Below are 27,964 nucleotides of genomic sequence, written 5' to 3'. Positions count from 1 at the left end.
GTTCTTGTTTCATAGCAGCCAGTTGCCTCCTTTGGTGTAAGGAGGCTGTGCACAATTATTTGGGCCACGTGCTCTGGCAGACGCCCCTGCCAGCCCCGCATCCCGTGGTCTGCACGCTGGCCATTGCTGCTAAGGCAGCTGCTTGCAGTCTGACAGCTGCAGGTGCCAATGTCTGGATTTGCTTTGCAGCCAACAAAATCAGAGTAGGATAATAAGAAATAAGGACAAATCTAAAAACACCTTGCCTTTCCCCTTTCCTTCTTCCCGGGCTCAACTTCACTCCCGACTTCTCTGCCTTCCTCCTCCCGAGTGGCAGAGGGGGACGGGGAATGGGAGTTGCAGTCAGTTTATAACACTTCGTCTCTGCCGCCCCTTCCTCCTCATGCTCTTTGCCTGTTCCAGCGTGGGCTCCCAGCCATGGGGCACAGTTCTTCATGAACTTCTCCAGTGTGGATCCTTCTCGTGGGCTGCAGTTCTTCACAAAATCCCCCAGCATGGGTCCTTTGCACGGGGTGCAGTCCTTCAGGAAGAGACTGCTCCAGCATGAGTCCCCTGCGGAGCACCGGTCCCGCTAGAAAGCCTTTTCCAGTGTGGGCTCGTCTCTCCACGGGACCATGGTTCCTGTCAGGAGCCTGCTCCAGCGTGAGCTCTCCACAGGGTGACAGCTTGCTTCAGGTCACATCCCCTTGGTCCGGCGTGGGGTCCTCCTTGGGCTGTAGGTTCGTATCTCCTCCACCGTGGACCTCCGTGGGCTGCAGACGAACAACCTGCATCACCGTGGTCTTTAACAGGGGCAGCAGGGGAATCTCTGTTGTGGCTCCTGGAGCACCTCCTCCCCCTCCTTCCTCACTGACAGTCAGCATGGCTCTGTGAAGTGGAAATGGTCCTTAACCAAATTTAAAGCCCTCTACAATAAGACAATGGGTCTTGGTGGATGAGGAACGAGTGGATGTTGTGTATTCTGAATTGAGTTACGCGCTCAGCCCGGACTTCCCACTGCGCTGGAAACACTGTAGACAAAGCCACTCATGATGGACTAGATAAGTGCTGAGTGACATGGGCTGTGAAAGGGTACATCTTGCTTGCTCCAGCCTTTGCCCCTGGACTCTGGGACCTGGGAGTCCTGAAGGACGGTTTTGCTTGTAAAGACTGAGGCGAATAAGACATTCAGTACCTCAGCCCTTTTCCATGTCCTGTGTCACCACGTCCCCTATCCCATTCAGCAGTGGGCCCGCGTTTTCCCTAGCCTTGCTTATCCCTGCAGGCTTCTGGCATTTTTACCTGACTCCTTGCTCATTGGGATGGGCTGCTCTTGAGCTCAGCACTGGTGAGACTGTGGACTACTGCATCCAGAGGAGAAAATCCTGTGGGTAGATTTGTCAGCGTGTGTAAATACCTGAGGCTGTGTAGTCTCCATTCTTGGAGATATTCAAAACTGAAGAGGACAAGGTTGTGGGCAGCCTACCGTCCCTAAGCGCGGTAGGCGGCTGAGCCCCACACAGCTGCTTGCTTAGTCACCCGCAGTGGGGTGGGAGAGAGAATCAGAAGGGTAAAAGTGAGAAAACTTGTGTGTTGAGATAAAGAGAGTGTAAGAAGTAAAGCAAAAGCTGCGTGCACAAACCAAGCAACATAAAGAACATAAAGACAAAAGTCGTGACTCCGAATTCCCTCTTTCCTCCTCCTTTCCCCTAGGTTTATTGCTTCATGTGACTTCATGCCTGGCTGCATCTTCTTTGCCCTCTCTTTTCAGGTGTTTCTGTACATTTATGAGATCCATCACCAGCTTTCATTTCTCCAGCGTAAACAGTCCCAGCTCTCACAGCCTTTTTTACAGGAGAGATGCTCCAGACCCTTCGTCATCTTCATGGTCCTTTGCCGGACTCTCCCAAGTACGTCCATGTCTCTCTTGTACTGGGGAGGCCAGAACTGGACACAGTACTACAGGTGAAGCTTTACCGGTGTCGAACAGAGAGGAAGGACCACCTCCCTCGACCTGCTGGGAAAACTCCTGCTGGTGCTGCCAGGATACCATTAGCTGCGCTGGCCACTCTGGTGTGTTAACCTTGGGGGGCTGCCAGATGCCCACCAAGCAGCTCTCTCACTCCCCTTCCTCAGTGGGACATTGGGAGGAAATACAATTAAAAATTCATGAATCCAACTAAAGACAGGTGGACCACTTACCAATCACAGGCAAAACAGACTTGGGAAAAATGAATGTAATTCCAATGAAAAATAGAGTAGGATAATGAGAAACAACCACAAAGCCTCCCCCGCCCCCCTTCTTCCCAGGCTCAACTTCACTCCTTCATTCTCGAATCTTCTACCTCCTCCACACCCCAAAGAGCGCAGGGAGATGGGGAAGGAGGTTTGTGGTCAGTTTGTAACACTTCACGTCTCTGCCACTCCTTCCTCCTCAGAGGTTTTTCCCTGCTCTGGCGTGGGGTCCCTCCCAGGGTGTACAGTCCTTCGTGGCCTGCTCCAGCGTGGGAGCCCTCCCCAGAGTACAGTCCTTCAGGAACAGACTGCTCCAACGTGGACCACTCAAGGGCCGCAGTTCCTTCCTGAAAACCTGCTCCTGCCTGGGCTCTCTACGTGCACCAGCTTCCTTCAGGGCACATCTGACTGCTGTGGTGTGGGGTCCTCCACGGGCTGCAGTGTGGATATCTGCCCTGACGTAGGCTTCCATGGGCTGCAGGGGGACAACCTGTTTCACCATGGTCTTCTCCATGGCCAGCAGGGGAATTTCTGCTCCAGTGCCTGGAGCACGTCCTTCCCCTCCTTCTTCACTGACCTTGGTGTCTGCAGGGGTTTTTATCTCACCGTTTTTCTTACTTTTCTCTCTTGCAGATGCTTGTGGTGGTGCATCTTCCCCCCCATTCCCCTGGGCCGCTCGTTGATCTCAGAAATTCCCATGAAACCTCGGCCTTGGTGTACTGAGTCTGGCGGTTGCGCGCTCCTTGACCATATCAGAAACTCTGCATGGCTGACGCTGGGAACGCACTCCCACTGTCTGTCCCAGGCGCCATCTTATTTGAGTTGTAGCTCAGTTGTAACAAGACCAAAACCTTCAGAATTTTAGTCACTACCGCCTTGGCCTGTGGCCAGGATGGAAATTTAGAGATGACTGAAGTCAATCATCTGTGCACCTATAAATGGTGGTCCTAAGTGAGACCCTTTGACCTCTCCTGGACCGCAGTGGGTTGTGCCCAAAACTCCCTCTGAGTGAAACGCTCCTCAGAGTTTGCAAACTCTCGATTTGTGATATTTGGAGGACCGTCGCCAGCTGGCACAGGACCTGGGCTGCAATACTCCTCGAGGCTCAACGCTTTGTCCGTTGAGAAATGCCAAGACATTTTACGTGAGTATTTCGCTGAACTCGAGGGGGATTTTTAACAGATATATCTTTGTATATTTATCCATCTTTGCATCCGTGTGTGTGTGTATTGATGAAAGTACCTGCTAGCAAATACAGTCTGCTAAAATCTTATGATCTAGCTTAAGGTTGTAAATGAACCTTAGACTGCTGCTAAACATATAATCTTTACACATAAGCCGTTGCCCAAGTCTGGGACTAGGGCTAGGCCCAGCCAGGTCTGCTCTGAACCTCGTGACTCAACAGGAGGGCCTCCTTACCCTTTTTGTATCAGACATAAGCCGTTGCCCAAGTCTGAGACTACGATTAGATCCAGCCGGATCTTCTCTGAACCTCGTGACTCAGCGGGAGGGTCTCCCTTAACCTTTTCGTTCTCGGCCTCTGTATAAATCATCCCAACTCAGTTCTAACACAACACCCTGGCTTCGGCTGGGATAGAGGTAATTTTCTTGCTAGTAGCTGGCCTAGTGCTGGGGTTTGGATTTAGTATGAGAAGACTGTTGATAACACGCTCATGTTGTAGTTGTTGCTAAGTAGTGTTTTCATTAGCCAAGGACTTCTCAGTTTCCCATGCTCTTTTCCTTTGTACGCTTCATCCGTGTAGTAAGTGATAGAGTGAACCTTGCCATTGAACTCTGCTAAGTCGCGCTTGTATAAATTTCTATTAAAATCACTTTCTGCTAATACCGTCAACAGTGATTCTTTGAGCGGCCTCCAAACCACTCATTCGCGACAACGCTGTGCAGCATTTTTTACCTTTTTTGTCAGTATGTTACCACAGAGGCGTCACCAGCTTAGCCGATTGGCTCAGCTTTGGCCAGCGGTGGGTCCTTGTTGAGCTGGCTGGAATCAGCTGTGTCCGACTCGGGGGCAGCCCTGGTCTCCTCTCACAGCGGCCACTTGTGCACGCTGCTTCCAAAACCTTGCCACATAAACGCAATAGAGCTGCGAGGTCCCATTGCTGGCTCATGTTCAACTTGGTGTCCACCAAGGAAAGGCCTTAGGACCTTTCCAGCTGGACGGCCCCCAGTGTATACTGGTACGTGGGGTTTTTCCTCCCCAGGTGCAGGACTTTGCACTTTCCATTGTCTTGTGGTGAACCCCCATAGGCAGCTCAGCCCCACTGTAACCGGTACCCCCTGCTCCCGACCCCTGGTAGTGTGGTTAGCGTAACGAACAGCATTTCAGAAGGAAAGCAGCTGTTCTCTCTGACTGAGTGGGTCACGAATTCATTCCCTTTCCCGTTGTCATCAGGCCCTGAAGGTCCTGTGAACCACGTAGACAAACCACACAGATTTCTTCCTCTCCTCCCTACTGGCCTCAAAGTTCCTGGGTGCCAGGAGATTACTCCCTCTCTTGCCGGCCTCAAAGGCCCCAGGCACCGGCCAACCAAGTGTTGTTGATGACCCCGTCAGAGGACAGGGAGGCATAACAGCACCCAGAGCACCGTCTATAAAATCGAGCAGTTACAAGTCCTAAGGGGGGAACATGGACTGGAACTGCTGCTGGACAGTGAGACCCGTGACCTCCCCTGGCCAGGGACGCCTCCAGCTTTGTCTGCTTCCTCCGAGGATCGGCTGAGTAACTTGTATCCGTTTATAGGATCTTTGAGCCTAGATTGTGGCTGTTATATTGATTCAGCAAACCATGTAATAAGGTGTGACCTGATCTGCAGAGGATCCAGATCTTTAGAAATTGTAAGTTATTTTAGGATCTAGGTGATTAAGGTAAGTGGTATTATAAATTCTGTAATACACGTCTTAGAGATTGTACTGTATTGATTCTGCCGGTAGAAATCCTGTGCCGTTTTTACTCATGAATTCTGTGCTCTTTTAATCATAACGTCCTGTTAAGAAAATAAAGCTTTAATTGTAACTATGATTTAATGCTGTCATCATTCTGCCAAGGATCCCTAAAATAACCTGTCTGTCCCCTTAACGTCAGGGGACACACAACCACTTGCTTTCTCCCTCGGCAGTGGGATGGGGGACAGAATCAGAAGGGTATAAGAGAGAAGACTTGTGTGCTGAGATAAAGACAGTTTAATAAGTAAAGCAAAAGCTGCACATGCAAGCCAAGCGAAATAAGGAATACAATCCTCCTTCCCATCGGCGAGCAGGTGTTTAGGCATTTCCAGGAAAGCAGGGCTTCCTCACGCATAATGTTCACTTGGGAAGACAGATGCCAAACTCCAAACATCCCCCTTTCCTCCTTCTCTCCCTCAGATGTATTGCTTCGCAGGACATCACGCGGAATGCAGTATCCCTTTGGCCGGTGGTGGTCAGCTGTACAGCTGGTGGCAACGTGAGAAACAGAGAAGGCCCTGACGCTGTGTAAGCACTGTTCAGCAATAGCTGAAACATGGGTGTGTTATCGACATAGTTTGGGTTACAAACTGCCAGGGCAGAGCAGGGCACAGAGACCATTTTGGTGCTGTGCCCCCTCTCCGCATTCAGGCAGCCCACACTGCCCCTGTCCCCTGGATGTTTGGGGGGAAAGGGGTCAGGCGGTGCAGCCTGGCCTGAAGGGGTCTCTGAGGGACAACCCTGCAGCCTGGCAGGAACCAGGTGGTGTGGGAGAGCCAGGAGGGGAGAGCCGAGGGCTGGAGGGGGGCAAAGAGGAGCCATGCGGAGCTGAGTGGGGGAGTGTGGGGCGAGGGGTTAGCATGGGTGTCTTTTCCACACCGTGTGTCCTGTCTCTGTGGGCCCCCCAGACATTTCTGTACATTGGTGAGATTCACCCCCTGCCAAGCCTTCTCTTCTCCAGGGCAAATAGTCCCAGCTCATTCGGCTATTCATCAAAGGAGACATGATGCCATTTCTTAATCATCTGAATGGTCCTTAGAATCATTGACTCATAGAATCGTTAAGGTTGGAAAAGACTTCATCGAGTCCAACCGTCAAACCAACACCACCATGCCCACTGAACCATGTCCCTAAGCACCTCATCTACAGGTCTTTTAACTACTTCCAGGGATGGCGACTCCACCACTTCCCTGGGCAGCCTGTTCCAATGCTTGACCACTCTTTCAGGAAAAAAATTTTTCCTAATGTCCAATCTAAACCTCCCTTGGCGCAAGTTGAGGCCATTTCCTCTCGTAATATCGCTTGTTACTTGGGAGAAGAGACCAACCCCCACCTCGCTACAACCTCCTTTCAGGTAGCTGTAGAGTGCGATAAGGTCTCCCCTCAGCCTCCTTCTTTGGTTCGTCTTAGTATGTCCATGTCTTTCCAGTACAGGGGAGACCAGAACTGGACACAGTACTCCAGGTGTGGCCTCACTGGTGCTGAATAGGTGGGAAGGACCACCTCCCTTGACCTTCTGGCAACACTCCTCCTGGTGCCGCCCAGGATACCATTAGCTGCGTTGGCCACTCTGGGGTGTTAACCTTGGAGGGCTGCCAGATGCCCACCAAGCCGCTCTCTCACTCCCCTTCCACACTGGAGCAGGGGGAGAAAAGAAGATTAAAAATTCATGAGTCAAAATAAAGGCAGGTAGATGGCTTACAAATCACAGGAAAAGAGACTTGGTGGAAATTAATGCATTGCCAATCCAAAACAGAGTAGGGTAATGAGAAACAACAACAGAAATAAGAAATCGTCCCCCATTCCTCCTTCTTCCCTTGCTGAACTTCACTCCTTCATTCCCAACTTTTCCACCTCCTCCCCGCCCCAAGCAGCGCAGGGAGATGGGGAAGGGGGGAAGTGGTCAGTTCATAACACTTTGTCCCTGCCACTCCTTTCTCCTCACGCCTATCCCCTGCTCTGGTCTGGGGTCCCTCCAACACTATACAGTCCTTCGTGAACTGCTCCAGTGTGGGGCTTCTCCCCAGAGTATGGTCCTTCAGGAACAGACTGCTCCAGCATGGGCCTCCCAATGGGTCGCAGTTCCTGCCTGAAAACCTGCTCCTGCCTGGGCTCTCTATGTGCACCAGCCTCCTTCAGGGCACATCTGACTGCTGCAACATGGGGTCCTCCACGGGCTGCAGTGTGGATATCTGCCCTGACGTAGGCTTCCATGGGCTGCAGGGGGACAACCTGTTTCACCATGATCTTCTCCACAGGCTGCGGGGCAATCTCTGCTCTGGCACCTGGAGCACCTCCTCCTTGTTCAGTGACTTTGGTGTCTGCAGGGACTTTCCATCTCACAGTTTTTCTTACTTTTCTCTCGCGCAGCCGTTGTGCAGCATTTTTTACCTTGTTGTAAACATGTTCTCACAGAGGTGCCATGGGCTTAGCTGATTGGCTCAGCTTTGGCCAGTGGTGGGTCCTTTTTGGAGCTGGCCGGAATCAGCTGTGTCCGACATGGGGGCAGACCTGGTCTCCTCTCACAGTGGCCACTTGTGCAGCCCACGCTACTTCCAAAACCTTGCCATGTAAACCCAATAGAGCCACAAGGTCACATTACTGGTCACGTTCGACTTGGTTTCCATCAGGAGCCTTAGGGCCTTGTGGCCCCCAGCGCGTACTGGTACGTGGGATTGTTCCTCCCAGGTACGAGGTCCTTTCCCTTCTGCTGTGGGTTAACCCCGACAGGCAGCTCAGCACCACACAGGCGCTCCCTCACTGCCCCCTCAGCAGGATGGGGGAGAGAATCAGAAGAGTAAAAGAGAGAAAACTCATGGGTTGAGATCAAGAGAGTTTAACAGGTGAAGAAAAAGCTGCGCGCACAAGCCAATCAAAATAAGGAACACATTCCCGACTTCCCGCCTGCAGGCAGGCGTTCAGGCATTTTCAGGAAAGCCGGGCTGCCTCACACAGAACGGTTCCTTGGGAAGACAAACGCCGTAACTCCAAACGAACCCCTTGCCTCCTTCTTTCCCTGAGTTTTATTGCTGGGCACTATGTCATATGGTGTGGAACACTCCTTTGTCACTTGGGGACAGCTGTCCCGGCTGTGTCCCCTCCCACCTTATTGCCCACCCCCAGGTAATCGCTGGGGAGGCAGCGTGAGACACAGAAAAGGCCTTGAAGCAGTGTAAGCGCTGTTCAGCAAGAGGTTAAACATCCCCGTGTCATCAACACTCTTTTGCTCACAAACACAAAACACCGCACCGTACGAGCTACTAGGAGGAAAATTAACTCTGTCCCAGCGAAAACCAGTGCACCTTGTTGAACTGCACGAGTTTCCATCAGCACACTTCTCCAGCCTGTCGAGGTCCCTCTGGATGGCAGCACAGCCCGCTGGTGTAGCTGCCCCTCCTCCCAAAAAGAAGTTTGCTGGGGGTGCTCTTTATTCCATCCTCCAAATCATGGATGAAGACATTAAACACGGCTGGACCCAATATTGGCTCCTGGGGTACGTTGCTCTACACCAGCTTCAAGCTGGACTTCATGCCCTTGGTCACTAAACGTGGGGACCGGCTGTGTGTCCAGTGTTCAGCCTGGGAAAGAAGAGGCTGCAAGAAATGGGAGGGACGACCTGAGGCTTGTGAGGGTGCGGTGGGGGGGGGGAAGGGGGAGCTCTGCGGTGCAAAAGGGAGTGGGGGGCAAGGGGGAGGGGCGGGGGCTCGCTTCCCCGCCAGCAGCGCCCGCCCGAGGCGCCGAGCGCCTTCCGCAGGGCTCGGCAGGGCGACAGGGCGGGCAGCGCCGGAGCCGCGCTGGGAGCGCCGGGCCAGGAGCCTTCGTCTGCCGGGGCGCCGCGCTCCTGCGCTGCCCCCGGCCCTGCCCCGCGTCCCTTCCCGCGCCCCCCTTCTCCTCCCCCGCAGGGGCCGCGGCACCGGGGGGCCGGGCCGGGCCGGGTGTGTCGGGGGCGGGCAGAGGCGTCGGCCCTGCCCCGGCGAGGGGCCGAGCCGGCGGGGCGGGCAGGAGCGGGCCCGAGCGCGGCTCCGCTCGGCTCCTCTGCGGCTCCCTGCGGGCCCTTCGGCCCCGGCCGCCCCGGCGCGGCAGGGCACGATGGCGCCCGGGCTGGGGCCGTGGCTCCTGGCCTTGTCCTTGGCCGCGGGGCCGGCAGGTGAGAGCCGGGCGGGGAGGGCAGCGAGCGCGGGGCTGGGCCCGGGGCTGGGGCTGCCCGCGGGCGGCCCTGCCCGGCCCGGGGCCCCGGGGCGCCGGGGCTGCGGCTGCTCCCGCGCCGGGCGCGCTGTCGCCGGGCGCTCGGCTTCCTTCGCGGGGCAGCGGGGAGCGGGGGGCGAGGGAGAGGGAGAGGGGGCGGGAGAGGGACGGGGGCGAGGGCGGCGGGGGCGGGAGGCCTTCGGGGCGCGGGCCGGGCCGGAGCGCCGGGAGCAGGCGCGGCTCAGCCCGCGGAGGGCAGGCGGGGCATTGGCCCGGGCGCGGGGCTTTGCCGGGAGAGAGGGGGGCGGCGGCGGTCGCTGTGCCGGGGCGGGGGGCGCCGGGGCGGCGGGGGAACGGCCTCGGGCCGCGGGCGCGCCCTGCCCGGCTGCCTGCGCTCTCCGTCCGCAGGGGTGTGGGCGCAGCGGAGCCTGGTGGAGGCCGGCGGAGGGCTGCGAGCGCCGGGGGACTCCGTGCTCCTCTCCTGCCGGGCGTCCGGCTTCGACTTCGGGAAGCTTTACCTTTGGTGGTACCGTCAGGCAGCCGGTGGCAGACTCGAGCGGGTGTCCGTCATCAGCTCCGCGGGTTCTGCAAAGCGGTACGGGGCAGCCGTGGAGGGTCGAGCCACGGCGTCCCGGGACAATTCCCGGTCCGAGTCATCTCTGTCCCTGCGTGCCCTGCACCCCCGGGACTCTGCCCGCTACTTCTGTGCTGTTGCCACGGAGGCAGGAAATCCAGCTGAGCTTTAACACAAACCTGCTGGGGCCCAGCACAGGGTGTGGAAGCTGTGGGGTGGGGGAGTACTTGGGGTAGGGTGTCAGGGCTGTCCCCAAGCAGTGAGGGGCCATCACTGTCCACTGCCGGAGTTCCTGGCCTTTCCTGCACACTGCAGGAATTTTAATTTATGGCCAATTAAAATAGAGTTGAATGGTGAGAATGAAAAAAAACCCCAACCCTAAAGAAACCTTCTTCCCTCTCTGCTCTCCTTCTTTCCAGGCTCATCTTCACTCCTTCATTCCCTTCCGCTCCCCGAGAAGCACAGGATCCAATGTGAAATGGAGTTTGGTGTCTGTTCATAACATTTCATGTGCATTGCTCCAGCTGGATGTGCATAAATCTATGGGGTCCGGTGGGATTCATCCCAGGGTACTGAAAGAGCTGGCTGATGTTATCCCAGGACGTCTCTCCGTTCTTTTTCAATGGTCTTGGGAGTCTGGAGGGGTGCCAGACGACTGGAAGCTGGCAAATATCCAGTTTTCAAGAAGGGAAAGAAGGAAGACCCTGGTAATTACAGGCCTGTGAGTCTCACTTCAGTGCCTGGTAAAATTATGGGGAAGATTATTCTGGGAGTTACCGACAAATACTTGAGAGACAACGCAGTCATTGGTCATAGCCAGCATGGGTTCTTGAGGGGAAAGTCCTGCTTAACTAACTTAATGTCCTGTTATGACAAGGCCACCCATCTAGTTGACCAAGGGAAGCTGGTAGATGTGGGGCTTTGTTGAATGTTAGCAAAGCTTTTGATGCTGTCTCTCAGAGGGTGCTTCTGGACAAAATGCCTAGCACACAGCTAGGCAAGTCCATAATACGTTGGGTGAACCACTGGGTGACGAGTTGGGATCAAAGAGTTGTAGTCAGTGGGGTTCCAGCAGGCTGGCGGGCAGTCACCAGCGGGGTTCCCCCAGGCTCAATTTTAGAGCCAGTGCTCTTTAATGTTTTTATAAATGATCTGCATGCAGGACTCAAATGTACATTAAGTAAGTTTGCTGTCGATACTAAACTAGGAGGAGCTGTGGACTCCCTCAAGGGCAGAGAGGCCTTACAGAGAGATGTGGATAGACTAGAGAGCTGGGCAGTCACCAACCCTATGAAATGTAACAAGAGCGAGTGCCGGATTCTCTACATGGGATGTGGTAATCCTGGTTATACGCACAAATTGGGGAACGAGAGGCTGGAGAGCAGCCGCGCGGAAAGAGATGTGGGGGTTTGGGTTGATGGCAAGTTGAATATGAGTCAAGAGTGTGCCCTGGCAGCCAGAAGAGCCAACCGTGTCCTGGGGTGCATCAAGCACAGCATAGCTCACCGGTCGAGGGAGGTGATTGTCCCACTCTGCAGTGCACTGGTGCGGCCCCACCTCGAGTACTGTGTGCAGTTTTGGGCACCTCAATAGAAGAAGGACATCAAACTATTAGAGTGTGTCCAGAGGAGGATGACCAAGATGGTGAAAGGCCTCGAGGGCAAGATTAGGAGGAGCGGCTGAGGTCACTGGGCTTGTTCAGCTTGGAGAAGAGAAGGCTGAGGGGTGACCTCATCGCAGTCTACAGCTTCCTCAAGGGGGGCAGCAGAGGGGGAGGTGCTGTTCTCCTCTTTATGGTGACCAGCGATAGGACACGAGGAAATGGAATGAAGCTGCGTCGGGGGAAGTTTGGATTGGACATTAGGAAAAGGTTCTTCCCTGAGAGGGTGGTCGGTCACTGGGCTCCTCAGGGGAGTGGCCAGGGCACTAAGGCTGTCAAAGTTCCAGGAGCATCTGGACGATGCTTTTAGTCATAGGGTTCAGTTTTAGGTAGTCCTGCGAGGAGCAGGGAGTTGGACTCAATGATCCTTATGGGTCCCTTCCAACTTGAGACATTGTATGATTCTATGATTCCATGGTTGTATGGTCCTATTAATGGTACTATTCTCTCAATATGTAATGGTTCTGTTGTGGTCCCACGAGGTCACTGTGTGTAATATGTGTGAAGTCCCACTATCTCTAGACGAACATTACTCTGCGGTTCATGGACAGCTGGTAGACTGCAAGAGTAGTTTTCCCATTTCGTGGGATGTTACTTCATCCTGTGGGGCTTTTCAGGGACATGTCTTCTGATGTGCAGAGGACAAAAGAGGCTGAGGGTGTCCATGGGATATCCGTGGCAGTTTACGCAAAGACACCCATATAGCCACGGCCCATTCCCAACATTCTTCAATGTTGATGGTATAAGTAGATGTAGAAGGGTCTACCCATGGAATAATTAATGCATGCGCCCACAGTCTTCTTGCCAGTGTCACCCGGAGGACAATTGCTCACCTGTAGTGTGTGTCCACGGAGCCCTATCAGTCCCTTGGACTCCCGGTGTTGCAGCTGTGTTGGCGGAAAGCCTTGGCCTAGCAGGGCTGGTATTTTCCAAATGCTGGAGGTACGGGGCAGTTGTGACTTTGACAATTTGGCCGTTCTTGCTTCATAGCAGCCAGTTGCCTCCTTTGATGTAAGGAGGCTGTGCACTATTATTTGGGCCACGTGCTCTGGCAGACGCCCCTGCCAGCCCCGCATCCCGTGGTCTGCATGCTGGCCATTGCTGCTAAGGCAGCTGTTTGCAGTCTGACAGCTGCAGGTGCCAATGTCTGGATTTGCTTTGCAGCCAACAAAATCAGAGTAGGATAATAAGAAATAAGGACAAATCTAAAAACACCTTGCCTTTCCCCTTTCCTTCTTCCCGGGCTCAACTTCACTCCCGACTTCTCTGCCTTCCTCCTCCCGAGTGGCAGAGGGGGATGGGGAATGGGAGTTGCAGTCAGTTTATAACACTTCGTCTCTGCCGCCCCTTCCTCCTCATGCTCTTTGCCTGTTCCAGCGTGGGCTCCCAGCCATGGGGCACAGTTCTTCATGAACTTCTCCAGTGTGGATCCTTCTCGTGGGCTGCAGTTCTTCACAAAATCCCCCAGCATGGGTCCTTTGCACGGGGTGCAGTCCTTCAGGAAGAGACTGCTCCAGCATGAGTCCCCTGCGGAGCACCGGTCCTGCTAGAAAGCCTTCTCCAGCATGGGCTCGTCTCTCCACGGGACCATGGTTCCTGTCAGGAGCCTGCTCCAGCGTGAGCTCTCCACAGGGTGACAGCTTGCTTCAGGTCACATCCCCTTGGTCCGGCGTGGGGTCCTCCTTGGGCTGTAGGTTCGTATCTCCTCCACCGTGGACCTCCGTGGGCTGCAGACGAACAACCTGCATCACCGTGGTCTTTAACAGGGGCAGCAGGGGAATCTCTGTTGTGGCTCCTGGAGCACCTCCTCCCCCTCCTTCCTCACTGACAGTCAGCATGGCTCTGTGAAGTGGAAATGGTCCTTAACCAAATTTAAAGCCCTCTACAAGAAGACAACGGGTCTTGGTGGATGAGGAAAGAGTGGATGTTGTGTATTCTGAATTGAGTTATGCGCTCAGCCCGGACTTCCCACTGCGCTGGAAACACTGTAGACAAAGCCACTCATGATGGACTAGATAAGTGCTGAGTGACATGGGCTGTGAAAGGGTACATCTTGCTTGCTCCAGCCTTTGCCCCTGGACTCTGGGACCTGGGAGTCCTGAAGGACGGTTTTGCTAGTAAAGACTGAGGCAAATAAGACATTCAGTACCTCAGCCCTTTTCCGTGTCCTGTGTCACCAGGTCCCCTATCCCATTCAGCAGTGGGCCCGCGTTTTCCCTAGCCTTGCTTATCCCTGCAGGCTCCTGGCATTTTTACCTGACTCCTTGCTCATTGGGATGAGCTGCTCTTGAGCTCAGCACTGGTGAGACTGTGGACTACTGCATCCAGAGGAGAAAATCCTGTGGGTAGATTTGTCAGCGTGTGTAAATACCTGAGGCTGTGTAGTCTCCATTCTTGGAGATATTCAAAACTGAAGAGGACAAGGTTGTGGGCAGCCTACCGTCCCTAAGCCCGGTAGGCGGCTGAGCCCCACACAGCTGCTTGCTTAGTCACCCGCAGTGGGGTGGGAGAGAGAATCAGAAGGGTAAAAGTGAGAAAACTTGTGTGTTGAGATAAAGAGAGTGTAAGAAGTAAAGCAAAAGCTGCGTGCACAAACCAAGCAACATAAAGAACATAAAGACAGAAGTCGTGACTCCGAATTCCCTCTTTCCTCCTTCTTTTCCCTAGGTTTATTGCTTCATGTGACTTCATGCCTGGCTGCATCTTCTTTGCCCTCTCTTTTCAGGTGTTTCTGTACATTTATGAGATCCATCACCAGCTTTCATTTCTCTGGAGTAAACAGTCCCAGCTCTCACAGCCTTTTTTACAGGAGACATGCTCCAGCCCCTTCGTCATCTTCATGGTCCTTTGTTGGACTCTCCCAAGTACGTCCAAGTCTCTCTTGTACTGGGGAGGCCAGAACTGGACACAGTACTACAGGTGAAGCTTTACCGGTGTCGAACAGAGGGGAAGGACCACCTCCCTCGACCTGCTGGGAAAACTCCTGCTGGTGCTGCCAGGATACCATTAGCTGCGCTGGCCACTCTGGTGTGTTAACCTTGGGGGGCTGCCAGATGCCCACCAAGCAGCTCTCTCACTCCCCTTCCTCAGTGGGACATTGGGAGGAAATACAATTAAAAATTCATGAATCCAACTAAAGACAGGTAGACCACTTACCAATCACAGGCAATACAGACTTGGGAAAAATGAATGTAATTCCAATGAAAAATATAGTAGGATAATGAGAAACAACCACAAAGCCTCCCCCGCCCCCCTTCTTCCCAGGCTCAACTTCACTCCTTCGTTCCCGAATCTTCTACCTCCTCCACACCCCAAACCGCGCAGGGAGATGGGGAAGGAGGTTTGTGGTCAGTTTGTAACACTTCACATCTCTGCCACTCCTTCCTCCTCACACTTTTTCCCTGCTCTGGCGTGGGGTCCCTCCCATGGTGTACAGTCCTTCGTGGCCTGCTCCAGCGTGGGAGCCCTCCCCAGAGTACAGTCCTTCAGGAACAGACTGCTCCAACGTGGACCACTCAAGGGCCGCAGTTCCTTCCTGAAAACCTGCTCCTGCCTGGGCTCTCTACGTGCACCAGCCTCCTTCAGGGCACATCTGACTGCTGTGGTGTGGGGTCCTCCACGGGCTGCAGTGTGGATATCTGCCCTGACGTAGGCTTCCATGGGCTGCAGGGGGACAACCTGTTTCACCATGGTCTTCTCCATGGCCAGCAGAGCAATTTCTGCTCCAGTGCCTGGAGCACGTCCTTCCCCTCCTTCTTCACTGACCTTGGTGTCTGCAGGGGTTTTTATCTCACCGTTTTTCTTACTTTTCTCTCTTGCAGACGCTTGTGGTGGTGCATCTCCCCCCACTTCTCCTGGGCCGCTTGTTGATCTCAGAAATTCCCATGAAACCTCGGCCTTGGTGTACTGAGTCTGGCGGTTGAGCGCTCCTTGACCATATCGGAAACTCTGCATGGCTGAGGCTGGGAACGCACTCCCAGCGCCATCTTATTTGAGTTGTAGCTCAGTTGTAACAAGACTGAAACCTTCAGAATTTTAGTCACTACCGCCTTGGCCTGTGGCCAGGGTGGAAATTTAGAGATGACTGAAGTCAATCATCTGTGCACCTATAAATGGTGGTCCTAAGTGAGACCCTTTGAGCTCTCCTGGACCGCAGCGGGTTGTGCCCAAAACTCCCTCTGAGTGAAACGCTCCTCAGAGTTTGCAAACTCTCAATTTGTGATATTTGGAGGACCGTCGCCGGTTGGCACAGGACCTGGGCTGCAATACTCCTCGAGGCTCAACGCTTTGTCCGTTGAGAAATGCCAAGACATTTTACGTGAGTATTTCGCTGAACTCGAGGGGGATTTTTAACAGATATATCTTTGTATATTTATCCATCTTTGCATCCGTGTGTGTGTGTATTGATGAAAGTACCTGCTAGCAAATACAGGGCTAGGACCAGCCAGGTCTACTCTGAACCTAGTGACTCAACAGGAGGGCCTCCTTACCCTTTTTGTATCAGACATAAGCCATTGCCCAAGTCTGAGACTAAGATTAGATCCAGCCGGATCTTCTCTGAACCTCGTGACTCAGCGGGAGGGTCTCCCTTAACCTTTTCGTTCTCGGCCTCTGTATAAATCATCCCAACTCAGTTCTAACACAATACCCTGGCTTCGGCTGGGATAGAGGTAATTTTCTTGCTAGTAGCTGGCCTAGTGCTGGGGTTTGGATTTAGTATGAGAAGACTGTTGATAACACGCTCATGTTGTAGTTGTTGCTAAGTAGTGTTTTCATTAGCCAAGGACTTCTCAGTTTCCCATGCTCTTTTCCTTTGTACACTTCATCCGTGTAGTAAGTGATAGAGTGAACCTTGCCATTGAACTCTGCTAAGTCGCGCTTGTATAAATTTCTATTAAAATCACTTTCTGCTAATACCGTCAACAGTGATTCTTTGAGCGGCCTCTAAACCACTCATTCGCGACAACGCTGTGCAGCATTTTTTACCTTTTTTGTCAGTATGTTATCACAGAGGTGTCACCAGCTTAGCCGATTGGCTCAGCTCTGGCCAGCGGTGGGTCCTTGTTGAGCTGGCTGGAATCAGCTGTGTCCGACTCGGGGGCAGCCCTGGTCTCCTCTCACAGCGGCCACTCGTGCACGCTGCTTCCAAAACCTTACCACGTAAACCCAATAGAGCTGCGAGGTCCCATTGCTGGCTCATGTTCAACTTGGTGTCCACCAAGGAAAGGCCTTAGGACCTTTCCAGCTGGACGGCCCCCAGTGTATACTGGTACGTGGGGTTTTTCCTCCCCAGGTGCAGGACTTTGCACTTTCCATTGTCTTGTGGTGAACCCCCATAGGCAGCTCAGCCCCACTGTAACCGGTACCCCCTGCTCCCGACCCCTGGTAGTGTGGTTAGCGTAACGAACAGCATTTCAGAAGGAAAGCAGCTGTTCTCTCTGACTGAGTGGGTCACGAATTCATTCCCTTTCCCGTTGTCATCAGGCCCTGAAGGTCCTGTGAACCACGTAGACAAACCACACAGATTTCTTCCTCTCCTCCCTACTGGCCTCAAAGTTCCTGGGTGCCAGGAGATTACTCCCTCTCTTGCCGGCCTCAAAGGCCCCAGGCACCGGCCAACCAAGTGTTGTTGATGACCCCGTCAGAGGACAGGGAGGCATAACAGCACCCAGAGCACCGTCTATAAAATCGAGCAGTTACAAGTCCTAAGGGGGGAACATGGACTGGAACTGCTGCTGGACAGTGAGACCCGTGACCTCCCCTGGCCAGGGACGCCTCCAAGGTTGTCTGCTTCCTCCGAGGATCGGCTGAGTAACTTGTATCCTTTTATAGGATCTTTGAGCCTAGATTGTGGCTGTTATATTGATTCAGCAAACCATGTAATAAGGTGTGACCTGATCTGCAGAGGATCCAGATCTTTAGAAATTGTAAGTTATTTTAGGATTTAGGTGATTAAGGTAAGTGGTATTATAAATTCTGTAATACACGTCTTAGAGATTGTACTGTATTGATTCTGCCGGTAGAAATCCTGTGCCGTTTTTACTCATGAATTCTGTGCTCTTTTAATCATAACGTCCCATTGAGAAAATAAAGCTTTAATCGTAAGTATGATTTAATGCTGTCATCATTCTGCCAAGTATTCCTAAAATAACCTGTCTGTCCCCTTAACGTCAGGGGACACACAACCACTTGCTTTCTCCCTCGGCAGTGGGATGGGGGACAGAATCAGAAGGGTATAAGAGAGAAGACTTGTGTGCTGAGATAAAGACAGTTTAATAAGTAAAGCAAAAGCTGCACATGCAAGCCAAGCGAAATAAGGAATACAATCCTCCTTCCCATCGGCGAGCAGGTGTTTAGGCATTTCCAGGAAAGCAGGGCTTCCTCACGCATAATGTTTACTTGGGAAGACAGATGCCAAACTCCAAACATCCCCCTTTCCTCCTTCTCTCCCTCAGATGTATTGCTTCGCAGGACATCACGCGGAATGCAGTATCCCTTTGGCCGGTGGCGGTCAGCTGTACAGCTGGTGGCAACGTGAGAAACAGAGAAGGCCCTGACGCTGTGTAAGCACTGTTCAGCAATAGCTGAAACATGGGTGTGTTATCGACATAGTTTGGGTTACAAACTGCCAGGGCAGAGCAGGGCACAGAGACCATTTTGGTGCTGTGCCCCCTCTCCGCATTCAGGCAGCCCACACTGCCCCTGTCCCCTGGATGTTCGGGGGGAAAGGGGTCAGGCGGTGCAGCCTGGCCTGAAGGGGTCTCTGAGGGACAACCCTGCAGCCTGGCAGGAACCAGGTGGTGTGGGAGAGCCAGGAGGGGAGAGCCGAGGGCTGGAGGGGGGCAAAGAGGAGCCATGCGGAGCTGAGTGGGGGAGTGTGGGGCGAGGGGTTAGCATGGGTGTTTTTTCCACACCGTGTGTCCTGTCTCTGTGGGCCCCCCAGACATTTCTGTACATTGGTGAGATTCACCCCCTGCCAAGCCTTCTCTTCTCCAGGGCAAATAGTCCCAGCTCATTCGGCTATTCATCAAAGGAGACATGATGCCATTTCTTAATCATCTGAATGGTCCTTAGAATCATTGACTCATAGAATCGTTAAGGTTGGAAAAGACTTCTAAGATCATCGAGTCCAACCGTCAAACCAACACACCATGCCCACTGAACCATGTCCCTAAGCGCCACATCTACAGGTCTTTTAACTACTTCCAGGGATGGCGACTCCACACTTCCCTGGGCAGCCTGTTCCAATGCTTGACCACTCTTTCAGGAAAAAAATTTTTCCTAATGTCCAATCTAAACCTCCCTTGGCGCAAGTTGAGGCCATTTCCTCTCGTAATATCGCTTGTTACTTGGGAGAAGAGACCAACCCCCACCTCGCTACAACCTCCTTTCAGGTAGCTGTAGAGTGCGATAAGGTCTCCCCTCAGCCTCCTTCTTTGGTTCGTCTTAGTATGTCCATGTCTTTCCAGTACAGGGGAGACCAGAACTGGACACAGTACTCCAGGTGTGGCCTCACTGGTGCTGAATAGGTGGGAAGGATCACCTCCCTTGACCTTCTGGCAACACTCCTCCTGGTGCCGCCCAGGATACCATTAGCTGCGTTGGCCACTCTGGGGTGTTAACCTTGGGGGGCTGCCAGATGCCCACCAAGCCGCTCTCTCACTCCCCTTCCACACTGGAGCAGGGGGAGAAAAGAAGATTAAAAATTCATGAGTCAAAATAAAGGCAGGTAGATGGCTTACAAATCACAGGAGAAGAGACTTGGCGGAAATTAATGCATTGCCAATCCAAAACAGAGTAGGGTAATGAGAAACAACAACAGAAATAAGAAATCGTCCCCCATTCCTCCTTCTTCCCTTGCTGAACTTCACTCCTTCATTCCCAACTTTTCCACCTCCTCCCTGCCCCAAGCAGCGCAGGGAGATGGGGAAGGGGGGAAGTGGTCAGTTCATAACACTTTGTCCCTGCCACTTCTTTCTCCTCACGCCTATCCCCTGCTCTGGTCTGGGGTCCCTCCAACACTATACAGTCCTTCGTGAACTGCTCCAGTGTGGGGCCTCTCCCCAGAGTACGGTCCTTCAGGAACAGACTGCTCCAGCATGGGCCTCCCAATGGGTCGCAGTTCCTGCCTGAAAACCTGCTCCTGCCTGGGCTCTCTATGTGCACCAGCTTCCTTCAGGGCACATCTGACTGCTGCAACGTGGGGTCCTCCACGGGCTGCAGTGTGGATATCTGCTCTGACGTAGGCTTCCATGGGCTGCAGGGGGACAACCTGTTTCACCATGGTCTTCTCCACAGGCTGCGGGGCAATCTCTGCTCTGGCACCTGGAGCACCTCCTCCTTGTTCAGTGACTTTGGTGTCTGCAGGGACTTTCCATCTCACAGTTTTTCTTACTTTTCTCTCTCGCAGCCGTTGTGCAGCATTTTTTACCTTGTTGTAAACATGTTCTCACAGAGGTGCCATGGGCTTAGCTGATTGGCTCAGCTTTGGCCAGTGGTGGGTCCTTTTTGGAGCTGGCTGGAATCAGCTGTGTCCGACATGGGGGCAGCCCTGGTCTCCTCTCACAGTGGCCACTCGTGCAGCCCACGCTACTTCCAAAACCTTGCCATGTAAACCCAATAGAGCCACAAGGTCACATTACTGGTCACGTTCGACTTGGTTTCCACCAGGAGCCTTAGGGCTTTATGGCCCCCAGTGCGTACTGGTACGTGGGATTGTTCCTTCCAGGTACGAGGTCCTTTCCCTTCTGCTGTGGGTTAACCCCGACAGGCAGCTCAGCACCACACAGGCGCTCCCTCACTGCCCCCTCAGCAGGATGGGGGAGAGAATCAGAAGAGTAAAAGAGAGAAAACTCATGGGTTGAGATCAAGAGAGTTTAACAGGTGAAGAAAAAGCTGCGCACACAAGCCAATCAAAATAAGGAACACATTCCCGACTTCCCACCTGCAGGCAGGCGTTCAGGCATTTTCAGGAAAGCAGGGCTGCCTCACGCAGAACGGTTCCTTGGGAAGACAAACGCCGTAACTCCAAAGGAATCCCTTGCCTCCTTCTTTCCCTGAGTTTTATTGCTGGGCACTATGTCATATGGTGTGGAACACTCCTTTGTCAGTTGGGGACAGCTGTCCCGGCTGTGTCCCCTCCCACCTTATTGCCCACCCCCAGGTAATCGCTGGGGAGGCAGCGTGAGACACAGAAAAGGCCTTGAAGCAGTGTAAGCGCTGTTCAGCAAGAGGTTAAACATCCCCGTGTCATCAACACTCTTTTGCTCACAAACACAAAACACCGCACCGTACGAGCTACTAGGAGGAAAATTAACTCTCTCTCAGCGAAAACCAGTGCACCTTGTTGAACTGCACGAGTTTCCATCAGCCCAGTTCTCCAGCCTGTCGAGGTCCCTCTGGATGGCAGCACAGCCCGCTGGTGTAGCTGCCCCTCCTCCCAAAAAGAAGTTTTCGGGGGGTGCTCTTTATTCCATCCTCCAAATGATGGATGAAGACATTAAACACGGCTGGACCCAATATTGGCTCCTGGGGTACGTTGCTCTACACTAGCTTCAAGCTGGACTTCATGCCCTTGGTCACTAAACGTGGGGACCGGCTGTGTGTCCAGTGTTCAGCCTGGGAAAGAAGAGGCTGCAAGAAATGGGAGGGACGACCTGAGGCTTGTGAGGGTGCGGTGGTGGGCGGGAAGGGGGAGCTCTGCGGTGCAAAAGGGAGTGGGGGGCAAGGGGGAGGGGCGGGGGCTCGCTTCCACGCCAGCAGCGCCCGGCCGAGGCGCCGAGCGCCTTCCGCAGGGCTCGGCAGGGCGACAGGGCGGGCAGCGCCGGAGCCGCGCTGGGAGCCCCGGGCCAGGAGCCTTCGTCTGCCGGGGCGCCGCGCTCCTCCGCTGCCTCCGGCCCGGCCCCCCGTCCCTCCCCGGGGGGCCGGGCCGGGGCGGGGCGGGTGTGTCGGGGGCGGGCAGAGGCGTCGGCGCTGCCCGGCAAGGGGCCGAGCCGGCGGGGCGGGCAGGAGCGGGCCCGGGCGCGGCTCCGCTCGGCTCCTCTGCGGCTCCCTGCGGGCCCTTCGGCCCCGGCCGCCCCGGCGCGGCAGGGCACGATGGCGCCCGGGCTGGGGCCGTGGCTCCTGGCCTTGTCCTTGGCCGCGGGGCCGGCAGGTGAGAGCCGGGCGGGGAGGGCAGCGAGGCCGGGGCTGGGCCCGGGGCTGGGGCTGCCCGCGGGCGGCCCTGCCCGGCCCGGGGCCCCGGGGCGCCGGGGCTGCGGCTGCTCCCGCGCCGGGCGCGCTGTCGCCGGGCGCTCGGCTTCCTTCGCGGGGCAGCGGGGAGCGGGGGCCGAGGGAGAGGGAGAGGGGGCGGGAGAGGGACGGGGGCGAGGGCGGCGGGGGCGGGAGGCCTTCGGGGCGCGGGCCGGGCCGGAGCGCCGGGAGCAGGCGCGGCTCAGCCCGCGGAGGGCAGGCGGGGCATTGGCCCGGGCGCGGGGCTTTGCCGGGAGAGAGGGGGGCGGCGGCGGTGGCTGTGCCGGGGCGGGGGGCGCCGGGGCGGCGGGGGAACGGCCTCGGGCCGCGGGCGCGCCCTGCCCGGCTGCCTGCGCTCTCCGTCCGCAGGGGTGTGGGCGCAGCGGAGCCTGGTGGAGGCCGGCGGAGGGCTGCGATCGCCGGGGGACTCCGTGCTCCTCTCCTGCCGGGCGTCCGGCTTCGTCTTTGAGCGTTCTGCCGTTCTGTGGTACCGTCAGGCAGGCGGTGGCAGACTCGAGTGGGTGTCCTACATCAGCTTTGATGCCTCATTCATTAAATTCGGGCAGTCAGTGGAGGGTCGAGCCACGGCGTCCCGGGACAATTCCCGGTCCGAGTCATCTCTGTCCCTGCGTGCCCTGCACCCCCGGGACTCTGCCCGCTACTTCTGTGCTCTTCCCACGGAGGCAGGAAATCCAGCTGAGCTTTAACACAAACCTGCTGGGGCCCAGCACAGGGTGAGCGAGGTGCTGGGCAGAAGAGTGCTGGGGCGGGGGGCTCAGAGCTGTTCCTAGGCAGTGAGGGGCCATCACTGTGCACCACAGGAGTTCCTGGCCTTTCCTGCACACTGCAGGAATTTTATTTCATTCCCTATTAAAATCGAGTAGGATTGTGAGAATTAAAACCTAAAAACACCTTCCCGCCTACACCTCTCCCCTTCCTCCCGTGCTTCATACCTTCATTTGCAATTCCTCTACCTCCTCTCCCTGAGTGGGCCATGGGGAATGGGGTCAGTTCATAACACTTCATCTCTACTCTTCCTTCCTCCCTCCCCCGGTCTGCAGTCCTTCACAAATGGCTCCAGGGTGGTTCCTTCTCAAGGGCTGCAGTCCTTCAGGATAAACCTCCTCCAGCGTGGGCTCTCCACAGACCCCGGTTTCCGTCAGGGCATACTGACGTGCTCTGCCGTGGGATCCTGCCCAGGCTGCAGGGAAATACCTGCTCCGCCCTGGTCTCTTCCACAGGCTGCAGGGGAATCTGTGCTGTGGCACCTGGAGCACCCCCTCCCCCTGCTTCTTCACTGGCCTTGGTGTCTGCAGGGTTGTTTCTCACATTTCTTTCCTTGCTTCTCACACTGCCGGGCACTGTTTTGAGCTCTCTTAAATATGTTCACACATGGGCGCCATCATCTTCGTTCATGGGCTCAACTTGGAGCCGGTGAGGGCTGGGGCAGCTCAGGACTATTCCCAGGGAGAGAGGGGCCGTCACTGCGCCCCGCCGGTGGTCCTGGCCTTTCTGCAAGAGCTCCTTTCCCGGCACTGCCAGTTTCCACCTCCTGAGTCCCACATGCAATATTTCATTCTGTGGAGATGCTTCAGTGTCTTTCTGTCACCCAACCAGCGTGGCCGCTCTGCCTGCCTGCAGCCCCTCTCTGCCTTCCCTTGGTCCCCTTCGACCCTGGGGCCCGAAAAAAGCTTGGCCTTTGGCAACAGCGTTGCCTGCTTCCATTGACCCCCTTGTGAGCCACCTTGCACCAGTGAGAGCAGAGTGGTGGGTGAACAGCCCTGCTTTTGTTTCAGGTGCATTTCAGGGTGATGAGATCCGAGCGACGAGGTCTGCGGTGCGGTGGCGAGCAGGGAATACCGGCACCTTGCGATGCACTTACAGCTCCAACGCCTCCTATATTTACGTGGCCTGGTACCGTCAGCGTCCCGGTGGACCCCTGCAGTACTTGCTGCAGAGCAAGGGCCAGGGAGGCCCCTACAGCCACACAGCCCCTTCTGCCCGCCAGAGGTTTTCCTGCCAGGCTGCCAAGAGCTCTGGGACCCTGATCATCCCGGGGCTGGAGCTGGGGGACAGTGCGCCCTATGACTGCACCCTGCAGGGACCACAGTGAGAGACACGCAGCGTGTGCCCCAACAGCATCAGCTTCCTCCCCTCCTGCTCGCTCCTCCTGCGTGTTCACGGGGGTCACAGCCCATCTCAGGGGCGAGTCAGTGAGTGGCTGTGCCTAGGGTCAGAGAGAGGGGGAGTCTCCTCATGGCTGGGTGCTGTCAGTGGTCCAGAGATGTGGGAAACCTGAGCAGAGCGGATGTACGGGCAGAGGGGAGGTGGGGAGAGGTGAGCAGGAGCTGCTCCGGCCATGTGTAACACCCTGTGCGCGGTGTCATTGCCCATCCTTGCTAATTAGACAGGGTCAGAGGAGGAGTTGGAGGTTCCCACAGAGGAACTTAGCACATCCTTTCATGCATCCTGTAACTTGAGGCGATGGGCGATGGGCGTTGGGGCAATTGGCACATGGGCATAAAGATTGCATAAATTGAGGTGATGATTCCACTTTCTTTCCTCACTTCTCACACTGCTGCACCCTGTTTTGACTCCTCCCACGTATGTTGTGCCTTAGGCACCGTGAGCTTTGCTGTTGGGCTTAGCCTTGTCCTGTGGCGGGTCTGCTGCCAAGCTGGCTGGAGCATGAGGCTGTGTCAGGCATGAGACACTCCCTGGCCTCATCATAGAGGCCATCCCTGCAGCACCCTGCTACCAAAACCTTGCAGTGGACACCCAGTACATGGGTGTCACAGCCCATCTCTGTGCCGAGACGGTGACCTGGCTGTGCCTGGGGAACAGAGCTGGGACTGGGGTCATGGTTGGGTGGTGTCACAGGTCCAGAGATGTGTGAAACCAGAGCAGAGCAGGTGTGTGAGCGGAGAGGAGCTGGGGAGAGGTGAGCAGGAGCCAGACTGGCCATGTGGGACCACGTGTGCACGAGGTCATTGCCCGTCCCATCTAAGTGGAGAGGGGTGGTGGAGGAATATGAGGGTGCTACAAAGGAGAACTCAGCATGCTCTTGCGGCCCTGTTTTCCCAGAATGGTTGAAGTTGGAAGGGCCCTCCGGAGGTCACCTGGTGCAATGGCCCTGCTCAAGGAGGGCCACCTGGAGCTAGTTGCCCAGGGCCATGTCCAGACAGCTTTTGAATATCTGCAGGCATGGAGACTTCCCTAGCTGCCTGGGCAACCTGCGCCAGTGCTCACTCACTCTCACACTGAAAAAGTGTTTTCTGATGTTCAGCGGCACCCGGTCTTCTTTACACCTTCCCTTCAAGTATTTCTGTACCTTGATGAGATCCCCCCATGAGCCTTCGTTTCTCCAGGATAAACTGTCCCAGCTCTCACAGCCTTTTTTATCAGCGAGATGCTCCAGTCCCTTCGTCATCTTGATGGCCCTGTGCCAGATTCTCCCAAGTACGTCAGCCTGAGCTATCACTCCCTGTTCATCCTTGTCTCCCGGGGTTGCAGGTGCCCTTTCTCAGGTGCAGACAGAGGCCCCTGGCCCCACGGCAGGGAAGGTCTCAGAGTCTCTCACGCTTACCTGCCACATCTCTGGTGTACCCATCAGCGACAGCAGCTACGCTTGGGACTGGATCCATCAGACTCCTGGCAGAGAGCTGCAGCATATAGTGTAGCAGTATCCTTTCACGGGACTCCAGCACATTGCTTCATCCTTCCAGACCCGAGTCACCAGCTCTGCGGACCCCTCCAGGACCCAGCTGTCCCTGGAAGTGCTCTCGCCATCAGCTGCAGACACAGCCACCTATTTCTGCAGCACCAGAGAGCTGGAAAAGGGCACAGTGCTTGAAACACAGGCAGGGCCAGGGCAGAACGGGAAGGAGGGGGTTTAAATCCCGCCAGGTCTTTTGTGGTTGGCTGCAAGAAGGCTTCTCAGGAATCGTCTGGGCTGGCTTTCCCCGGAAACGGGCACAGAGGTGCTGCAGCAGCAGCAGCAGAGTCTCCCACAGGCACACACAAACCATGAACATGTTGTTAACCTTCGTCAATGTTTCCCAGTCTCTCTCACAGGCAGAAGGCGACAGAGAACGCAGTTTGCTTAAGCAGCAGCTCAACGAGCATTGATGAACTAAAATTTGAACATGGAAATCCAGAGTTGAATTGAGTTTAAAACCTCATGTTGTTCAGGGAGCCCCCGAGTAGTGCGAGAGCAGGAGCTGAGCTGCAGAGTGTCTTTTCCCCCGGACATGATGAAGAGTCTCTTTGCTCTGTGGTTAGCGTTGGCTCCATGTGCATGTATGCCCATGTGTGCACACCGAGGGCCAGCATGGATTTCAGTGGGGGCCCCTAAGAGGGAAGGATACGGAGGGTGCCCTGGGCCAGAATAACACTCCAGCCCTCCATGGGTTTGGGGGCCATAGGGAACCCAGCATGTCCTACCACGTAGGAGCCAGGTAGCCCCAAGTGGCCCTGGGGCACCCCGCACCACCCTGGCCCTGCATGCCCCTGCTTCTTTTCCCAGCCTCCAGTTTCACTGGGTTCCTCTACCCTCTGCAAGTCCCTTTCCCACCCCTGTCCTGCGGATCCCCTCCCCAGGGGGCCAGGCTGGAGCACCCATGGAAAGAGAGGGCAGGGGAAGGATTCGCACAGTCTCTGGAGGGGCAGTGTGGAGGGCCACTGCGGAGTGGGCAATCTTCCCCAAAATGGTGGTACTCGTCAAGACGGTGACACTTTGTCAGGGCTCAGTAGGTGTCCCGTCCTGTGGCTGCAAAGGTCGTAGGGGGAGCTCTGGGTTCCTGCTGTGCAGGAGGAGCACGGAGAGGGGAGTGTCCCTGCTCTGCTGAGGAGCCCCGACAGCCTGGTCCCTGCTGAGTCCTGGGCACGTGAGTTTTAGGGTGTGACCTGGGGGGCTTGAGCCTGCACTTCTGCCCCAGAGCTTCAGCGCCAAGCACATGCTGGATCTCATCTGCCCAGAGCCCTGGAGGTGCTTTGCTGCTTGCGGGGTCTGGGAGGGCTTTGACATGAAGAGTCAGCTGGAGAAGAGTCAGCACGAGGGAGTAAGTGGAGGAGTAGGGTGTTGGGCCAGAGCGGAGGGAGCAGGGTGAGGAGCACGTCTGCCTAGGGGTGCCCTGTCCAAGCGGAGCTGGGCTGAGGGGCTCCCATGCTGGAGCAGCACAGCAGCACCAAGGGACCTTGGCCCCCTGGGAGGACAACCTGCCATGCCCAGGGCCAGCTCTGCAGTCCCAGCATAAACACTGCAGTCCTTCCTCCGAGGAGGGTCGGGGTGGCCCTACAGCAACACGTCACCTTTTGCCCACCAGAGGTTTTCCTGCCAAGCGAGCGCTCTGTTATTGCACCCCGCAGGGTGAGAGACACCCGGGAGTGCACCAACAGCTTCAACTTCTTCCGCTCCTCCACCCCCGCCTCTCGCCTTCACTGCTGTCATGGACCGAGGGAGTGACTAGGAGGGCCTAGGACTGGCTGCAGTCACAGAGGCAGAGACAGGGAAGGTGTGGGCAGAGCTGCCCTGCAGGCAGAGAGAAGCTGGAGAGAGGCGAGACAGAGCGGGCCTGGCCATGTGGACTGCCCTGTGCGTGGGGTTATTGCCCGTGCTAGGTAAGTGAAAGGAAGGGGTGATGTCCCCCAGGATCTGAGCATGCGCCTGTGCTCTGCACGGCTCTGTGGCGCTGTGCTGACTGCTTGCAGCCTGACCTGCCCGTGGCTCGAGCTCCTCACCCATCCCTGTGAAGCCCAGTGGCAACAGCCCTCCTCCTCTTCTAGCCATGATTTAGGCACCTCTGTCCAGCCTGCCTCCTCTGCTTCAAGTGGGAAAATCAGATCAAGCTCCCTGACTGACAGGGAAAAGGAGGGAGGGAAACGTGGTGTCTCCTTCCTCATGAGCCCTGATTCCTGGTACCAGCTGGATTCCTCTGCCCATCTTTGTCAGCTGGGTTCAAAGAGGAGGATTTAGTCTTCCCGCTGGTCCAGTGCCATGGCAATGCCTCCACCAGCATTGCCCTGACTTTTGCTGAATCTTGGAGTGGTCAATGGCTTGTTCTCACTCTGCAGCAGTCACTGGCCAGGTGGCCTTGGAGCAACACGTCAGGGAACTGGCCGTGCGAGAGGGCGATGGA

The 27,964-nt window shown here is 55.5% G+C and overlaps 1 long non-coding RNA gene and 3 gene segments (V, D, J or C); all 4 read left to right on the top strand.

Annotated features, from left to right (window-relative positions):
* Nucleotides 1-1,587: 1,587 nt before the first annotated feature.
* LOC142091636 (uncharacterized) lies at nt 1,588-4,057 on the top strand. Its single transcript, XR_012676871.1, has 2 exons — nt 1,588-2,052; nt 2,848-4,057. It is a non-coding gene; the product is annotated as an uncharacterized LOC142091636 (long non-coding RNA).
* A 5,120-nt stretch (nt 4,058-9,177) lies between these two features.
* LOC142091626 (Ig heavy chain V region 6.96-like) lies at nt 9,178-10,138 on the top strand. The segment is given in 2 exon segments: nt 9,178-9,325; nt 9,772-10,138. Coding segments are annotated over 2 exon segments (396 nt in total).
* Nucleotides 10,139-21,637: 11,499 nt separating this feature from the next.
* On the top strand, nt 21,638-22,722 carry LOC142091628 (Ig heavy chain V region 6.96-like). The segment is given in 2 exon segments: nt 21,638-21,750; nt 22,197-22,722. Coding segments are annotated over 2 exon segments (396 nt in total).
* Nucleotides 22,723-23,219: 497 nt separating this feature from the next.
* LOC142091759 (Ig kappa chain V region 3381-like) lies at nt 23,220-23,940 on the top strand. The segment is given in 2 exon segments: nt 23,220-23,261; nt 23,635-23,940. Coding segments are annotated over 2 exon segments (348 nt in total).
* The last annotated feature ends 4,024 nt before the right edge of the window (nt 23,941-27,964 follow it).

This window comes from Calonectris borealis, chromosome 22, assembly GCF_964195595.1.
Source record: "Calonectris borealis chromosome 22, bCalBor7.hap1.2, whole genome shotgun sequence".
In the NCBI taxonomy this organism is placed as follows: Eukaryota; Metazoa; Chordata; class Aves; order Procellariiformes; family Procellariidae; genus Calonectris; species Calonectris borealis.
Note: the sequence above shows the minus strand (reverse complement) of the source record. Positions and strands in the feature narration are given on the sequence as shown.